Below are 7,154 nucleotides of genomic sequence, written 5' to 3'. Positions count from 1 at the left end.
GTGTGTGTGTGTGTGTGTGTGTGTGTGTGTGTGTTAATGGTGAGTGAACTCAGAGTATTTGAACTGTGCAATATTCCCCACCCTTTAAAAATAAGTGCTTGCCTGGCAAGCATAAGGGCCTGACTTCGTTCAATCCAAAAAAAAAAAAAAAAAAAAAAGAACAGAAACATGAATCAAGACCTTCAGGCTGCCCGTGTAAGCAGGGAGGGAATTTCTGCCCTCCTGGGCATGCAGAAGGAAGCTCCTGGTCTTTTCAGCTTAAGACTCTTCAAAGATAATATTTTAGGTCAGGGACTTAGCTCAGCAGCATAAGCACCTGCCTGGCAAGTGTAAGATCCCAAGTTTGATCCCTAGTACCGCAAAAAAAAAAAAAAAAAAAAAAAAAGAAATAATATTAATAGTTTTATTTCTAAAAGGCCAACACAACAGATCCAGGTCTAGGGAAAAATAGCTGGTCAGAGTCACCTGTTCTTTGGGAGGCTGCCCTCTCCTAGACCCCAGCCAAGGAACACAGGATGGTAGCAGAAGGGTCCAAGAAGGCTCTGTGAAGGAAATAACTGACCCAGGCCTCACCTGGGGAGCTGGCCAAGCAAAGAGGCAATGCTGGGCAGGAGAGGGGAAGGGCATCCACAGAACAGGAGCGAGCAGAAACAAAGGCAGAGAATCACAAGCCATAGGGTGCTGCCAAAACAGAAAACTCACATTGCACAGAGGAAGGACAGTGAGCAAAGAGGTAACCCCAGGCTGCTAAATTATAGACCTATCATGCTAAGGAATCTAGATTCTATTTATCCAGAGGGCAATAAGAAGCTACTAAAGGATTTTATGAAAAGCTTCGATAAGATCAAATCCTTGTATTAAGATCACTGTGATAACAAACTAAGAGGCTGAGCTGCTGGCAGTAAGATTGGAGGCTAGTAACGCAGGCAAGAAACACGCCTGGGGTGAGATGGCTCAGTGGTCTAAAGCACCTACTTAGAACAAGCTAAGCAAAAGCACAGGGACCACAGTTCAATCCCCAGCACCACATGCCAGCCAGCCCCGCCCCCTGGTGGGCTTAACTGGCCACACACAAAATAAATAAATTAATAAATATTAAAAAAAAAAAAAAAGAAAAAGAAACACGCCTGGGTCCAGGCTGACCCACCCTCCAAGGTTCCTCTACTGAAACTCCCAACAGGGACAACTTTCCATTCTTTGGGCATTGCCAAGGACAGAGGCCTGCTTTAATGGCTATTAATTTTGTGCAGCCTCCCACACATTTCTTCAATGATTAAACACTAGGTGGGAAACCAATGTTTATCTTACATACCAAGTACTAAACTGACTCCATGTCAGGCCCTATGCCAGATACTTAACACAAATAATCTCTCAGTTATGCAACCAACAACCTTATCAAGGATTTTACTAACTTTAATCTCGTTTTGCAGAGAAAACTCGAGTCCAGGGCAGGCAGTTTATCAAAGGTCATTCAAACACAGAAGGCAGAAGAAAGTTTTGAGCAGCGTTCTACTTGAAGGCACAGACTGCTGTTACTACTGCAAAAAATAATGGAGAGGTGCTTCTCCAAAGGAAGACTGCCTTCCTGTGGGAAAATGTGTACCCCTAGTCGCAACTGGCGAACAGGCGAGAGGTGGGGAGCCCGAGCCCACATAAAGGAAATCAGCCTGCCCTAGACAACCCCCAGTTACAAAAGGGCATGGCCTCGAGAATCCCAGAGGACAAAGCAGGGAAAGGACCCGGTCCCAGCGCAGACCGGGCAAGGGGCGGGGCTCGGGCGGGACAGCGCAGGGGCGGGGCTCTCCGCACCGCTTCCATTCTGGGACCTGCCGGACCCCACGAAGGGGCGGAGCGGCGAGGTGGGCGGGGTAGGGCTGCGCTCGCGACCTATAGACTGGTCAGGTCACCTCCCCAGGACTGGACTCGACGCTCGTTCCATACTCTGGCTCCAGGAGGGCTGATCCGGGAACTCGATGGTGTAGTCCAGCTCAGCCCGGGCCATGGCGAAAGGGCGACCCTCCGCACCGGCCTAGCACCGGAACTCCCGTCCGCGATCCAGAGCCGCTGCCCGGCCCATCCTGGGCACCGCCCCTCCCCACCCTCTTCCCGCACTGCCCAATCCCAGAACCGCGCTCTGTGACCTCCTCCCTAGCAACTACGGAGTCTTTCTGAACCTTTCGCTGCGCCTTACTAGTTCTGCCATGGCAACCATGTCCCGCCTTCCTCTTGATCCGGACCAGGTATTGGCCAGCGGGGACGCCGGTCAGGGAGAGTCGCCCACCCCTCTGTGTAGAGTCCACGGGAGGGTCTCTACTGACTGCCGCGTCTTAACCTACCCAGCAGAAGACGGTGCCTTTTGACTTGCCTCAACTAGCTACCTCTGCCATCCTCTACCAGCCACAGCTCCGAGGGCTGGAGGTAGAAAACCGTACAAAACGGCCTCGGCCTGCGCGTGCCGACCGGTCCGGGGGGCGAGGCGTACTCCTGCTGCCTGAGGGGGTACGAATGGGAGACGGTCTCACTGGGATGTTGCAGAATACCCGGTGTGTGGAGGAGGCACCAAGGGATTGGAAGTTCAGCTTCCTTGCGTTTATCCGCCGATCTAACAGATACTTAATGAACGCCTACTCTGTGCCACAAATGGGCTGAGGTTCCTTGGGCTCTTGGGAGGATCAAGTTTTTGGCCCTGACTATAAATCTTATCTGGGTATAGAGAAAAATCATAGAACCGAGTTAATTCTATGCGGGGAATAAGTAGTATAGAAGATCCAGAGCTCAAAAATCTAGGGCCGGCCAAATAGCTCAGCAGATTAAAGCGCCTGCAAGCAGGGGCCGGGGGTTCAATCCTGGAGCCTGCAGTGCCGACCCCGCCACCACGAGTCCATTCTAGTAGTGAGACCCTGAGTACCCTATAGACACTTCCCTAAAATACAAACAAACAAACAAAAAGCATTGTATTGGGGATGATTCTTGAGCTGGGCCTTCAAAGACTTGGAGACTTTAAAAAAGGACTCCTTAGAGACACCCAAAGAAGGGAAAGTCAGGGGTGAGCACCAGAAATTACATGAAGGGTCTCTGGCCAGGCCAAAGACTAATGTGAGAGAAACCTTGAAAAAGTAAATCCACATCCTGCAGAATCTTTGATGTTAAGCCTCGGCCTTGAATTTGCTGATGGGAGGGGGAAAAATCCAGTTAATTTTACACCTCTTAACATAAGTTCCTAGATTTATTGTGAGCCAGTAGGGAGTTATCAGGCTTTAAACAGGTGAGTAAAGATCAGACATACATTTTGGAATATGATAGGAAAAATAAAGAATGATTTTTAGTTTTCTGGACAGCAGCAAGGCCTTTAGGTGTCTGTTCTGGGCATTGTGAATGTGAGGTGCCTATAGAACATCCAGTTGGAGTTCTCAAGGAGGCAGCTGAGTATGCCTGATTAGAGGTGAGTCTAAGATGAGTCTAAGCTGGAAGTAGAAATGTGGGGATCTGTAGGGCCTGTGGGTGGCAGCCACACCAGTGTATTTGTTGGGCTTGTCCGGAGGATATGTGTAAAAAAGAGGCAAGAGCCTAGGGCAGAGTGCTGAGAAGTACCCAATCTTGAGAGTCTGGCAAAGCAAGGTAAGCCTGAACAGGCATTTGAAATGAAGGGTCCAAGATGGTAAGAAGATAACCCTTGAGAGCCTCGTGGTGTCTTAGAAGCCAGGGGAGGAAAGTGTTGAAGAAAGTGTTGATGTTAATCAAGTAAAATAAGTTGTAAAAGAAGCCATTGGATTTATTTTTTTTTTAAATTTTATTTATTTATGTGGGGGGGGGGCAGCTCAGCCCACCATGGGGCGGGGCTGGCTGGCATGTGGTGCTGGGGATTGAACCGCGGTCCCTGTGCTTTGCTGAGCTTGTTCTAAGTAGGTGCTTTAGACCACTGAGCCATCTCACCAGCCCCAGCCATTGGATTTAGAAACAAGGAAGTTGGTAACCTTTGCAAGTCAGTTTCAGTGCACTAATGGGAGCAGAGGTACAATTACAGTGGCTTGAAAGGTAAATAGGAAGATAAGGAAATGAAGATTATGTGTGAAATACTCTAAGTTTAGACTCAGGCTATAGTTCAGTCCAAGTAGAGCACTTGCCTAGTGTGCAAAGAAGTTTGCCAGTTTAAGAGAAGAAAAAGAAAGCAATAGCTGGAAAGAAGGGTGAATTTTTGTTCAGGTGGGAAGAGATACTGTTGGCACTGATTGAGCAAAAAGGAAAAAGATTAAATTATATTTGTAGGGTTTTTTGTTTTTGTTTTTGTTTTGTATTTTTGGCAGAACTGGGGATTAAACTCAGGCCCTTGCACTTGCCAGGTAAGCACTTATTCCACTGAGCCATCTCCCTGGCAGATTAATTTATAGAAAAAAATAAGATGACTGGGAGAATGGCGTCCTGAAAAATAAAAAAAGGCAGGAGATCCAGAGCATTGATGAAATTCACTTAAAGATGGAGGCGCATTTGTTTGTGGCTAAAGGAAAGCATATGTGTTGGCATTATTACTTCCATTGGTTTGATAATAAGAAGTTGTGGGAATTTCTTTATAATGGTTTCTACTTTCTCTGAGAGAGACATATCAGCCAGTGATGAAGGGATTGGAAATGCTGTATGAGGTTGAAAAGAGTAGAGGAAAAAAAGAAAAAGGAAAGAGCAGAGAAAAATCCAGGCAAGATGGTGCACACCTGTAATCCCAGCACTAGGGAAGCTGAGGCAGGAGGATAGTGGTGAGTTTGAGGCCAACCTGTGCTACATAGCAAAACCCTGTCTCAAAAAGCAAAAAAAAAAAAGATGAGCTTGATACCAGCCTGGGCAACATAGCAAGACCCTTTCCCACCCCACCCCCCAAAAAAATGGAGAGAAAGATTAGAATAGTATAACAGCAACGGAGTGTGAGAATGACATGACTAAAGAGGCATACAAATTTTTGGGTAGTTGTAATAAGAAACTACTGGATTACACTAGCTTGTCTTTTAACCCTGAGGTCCTCCTAACCCTGAGCGTAGACGGCCTCCACTAGGGGGTGCTATGCAGAAATGGCGCTCCAAAGTGGAGCCAGCTCTGGGCACAGGCTAGAAGCGGATAGGCAGAGAAATGAAAAAAAAAAAAAAAAAAAAAGGATGAAACAGACCTGATGAGAAACGAGGACTATAAAGGGCGGAGTAAGAAGTCTGGAATGGGAAAGAGGAGGAAAAAGTAAGCCAAAGAAAGTGAGGATAGGGTGGGCCGACTGTGGTTGACCCAGAGCACGTGGAAAGGTAGAGTTTCGTTAGGTCTGGGAGTGGCATACGGGCAGAAGTGAATATGGGGAAAGAAAATCTGGGACGAGACAGAGGCAGAGACTTACACAGAAAGGAGATAAGGAAAAGCAGTCTATTGGGAGAGATAGGGGCAGTGGAATCCTTAGGGGAGTGATGGGTAGAGGCAAGGTCTGCGGAGAGTGTGCGTAGGGACAGGGATCGGTGGTCAAGTAGAGAGGGAGTGCATGTGCCCCTGCAGTAAAGGGAAGACTAGGATACTGTGGGTTGGGCTCGAAGTTTAAGGAAAAATATGTCTACACTTCTGTGCTGCATGTTTAAAAAAAAAAAAAAAAGGACCATATATATGGCATGGTCCTATACAATTGCAAATGAACTGAACATTTCTTATCGTCTGTCAAATACATAACTGAAGAAAAAGCAAGAGAAAAGAAAACTACACAAGACAAAGAAGACTCGCAAGAAAATTCACAGAGATGGGTTTAGCAAAAGCTTTTGCAAACCTCAATTAACTCCTTTAAAAGTTGAGAAAAAGGTGCTCGCTTCAGCAGCACATATACTAAAATTGGAACGATACAGAGAAGATTAGCACGGCCCCTGCGCCAGGGTGCCACGCAGATTCGTGAAGCGTTCCATATTTTTGTTTGTAAATAGAATATCATGTCTGCATCTTGTACAACAAATAACCACTAGGAAGGCAGTATGCAATGTGTTAATTATTGAAACTGTCCTACCAATTTGATTTGAAACTGTCTCATTGCTATTTGTTTCTCAATAAAATTATGGAAAATAAATAAATAAATAAACACTTTATAAATGTGTGACCCTAAAAAAAAAATAATAAAATCAATGTTATTTATCATAAAAAAGTTGGAAAAAATATTTTAAAGTTATAAAAAGCTGGTATGGTAGTACACACCTGTAATCCCAGCACTCAGGAAGCTGAGACAGAAGGATTGTTGTAAATTTTAAGCCAGCCTGGTCTACTTAATGAGTTCGAGGCCAGCTGAACTCCATAGTGAGATTCTGTCTCCAAAATAAAATAGTTGAAAACAAGCCAGGAACAGTGGCACAGTCCTATAGTCCCAGCACTCAGGAGGCTGAAGCAAAAGGATCACAAGTTCAAGGCCAGCCTGGGCAACTTAGTGAGACTGTTTCAAAATAAAAAATAAACAGCTGGGAATGTAGCTTAGTTGTAGTGCACCCCTGGGTTCAATCCCCAGTGCTACACAAGTTGAAAACATGGACCTAGGGGGATAGCTCAGGGGTAGAGTGCTCTCCTAGCTTATGCAAGACACTGGGTTCAATCTCCAGTGCCATCAAAAAATATTTTCATAAAGAGGGATGTGTGTAGTGCATTAGCTTCTTCCAAACAAACTGATAAATAAAAAAAGAAAAGAAGAGCACAAGAAGAAAACAGAAGTTGGGCATGGTAGGCCATGCCTATAATTCTAGCCCCTCCCGAAGCTGAAGATCACAAGTTCGAGGCCACCCTGGACAAGTAATTGTGACCCTGCTTGAACAAAATAAGCAAACCCCAATGGACTCTGCAAAGAATACACCTGCTTCAGAAGAGGTTCAGACAGGTCCTAAGGAAGGACTCCAGAGGTGTTGCTGCCATAGGAAGTGCCATATACACTACTGCCCTGAAAATCTTCATGCCACAAGATGTGGAGGTGATGATCCTGACTGGATTAGGGCTAGGCTACACACATCTTAGATTTTAACAAAAAAGTTTGAAAAGTTAAAACAAATTATAATTTATAATTAAAAATAATTATAGAAGGGCCTGGCCAAATAGCTCAGCAGATTAAAGCACCTGAAAGCAGGTGCAGGGGCCAGGGGTTCAATCCCTGGGCCTGCTATGCTGGCCCA

General features: G+C 45.8%; 2 protein-coding genes and 1 non-coding gene across 9 annotated transcripts in view; 2 read left to right on the top strand and 1 right to left on the bottom strand.

Moving 5' to 3' along the window:
- Tmem53 (transmembrane protein 53) overlaps nt 1-2,124 on the bottom strand; it is a 30,378-nt gene extending 28,254 nt beyond the window's left edge. For 2 of the 5 annotated variants that reach the window (XM_023724262.1, XM_023724260.1), the window contains exons 1-2: nt 1,942-2,030; nt 1,413-1,585 (exon numbers count right to left, since the gene is read on the bottom strand). Coding sequence is in view for 1 of the 5 variants with exons in the window: in XM_004639241.3 (XP_004639298.3) it covers nt 1,942-2,002 (61 nt within the window). In the remaining 4 variants the exon portion in view is untranslated. Of the gene's footprint in view, nt 1-1,412; nt 1,586-1,907 lie in introns of all 5 variants that reach the window. The other 3 variants (XM_023724261.1, XM_023724263.1, XM_004639241.3) reach the window with 3 other exon arrangements.
- Nucleotides 2,125-2,200: 76 nt separating this feature from the next.
- CUNH1orf228 (chromosome unknown C1orf228 homolog) overlaps nt 2,201-7,154 on the top strand; it is a 56,390-nt gene continuing 51,436 nt past the window's right edge. For all 3 annotated transcript variants that reach the window (XM_023724258.1, XM_004639206.2, XM_023724259.1), the window contains exon 1: nt 2,201-2,418. The gene's annotated coding sequence lies outside the window, so the exon portion shown is untranslated. The remainder of the gene's footprint in view (nt 2,419-7,154) is intronic.
- On the top strand, nt 5,815-5,921 carry LOC111818914. The gene has a single exon (XR_002822783.1). It is a non-coding gene; the product is annotated as a U6 spliceosomal RNA (small nuclear RNA).

Source organism: Octodon degus, unplaced genomic scaffold (genome assembly GCF_000260255.1).
Source record: "Octodon degus isolate 3935 unplaced genomic scaffold, OctDeg1.0 scaffold00107, whole genome shotgun sequence".
In the NCBI taxonomy this organism is placed as follows: domain Eukaryota; kingdom Metazoa; phylum Chordata; class Mammalia; order Rodentia; family Octodontidae; genus Octodon; species Octodon degus.
This window is presented reverse-complemented; position numbering and strand designations above follow the sequence as displayed.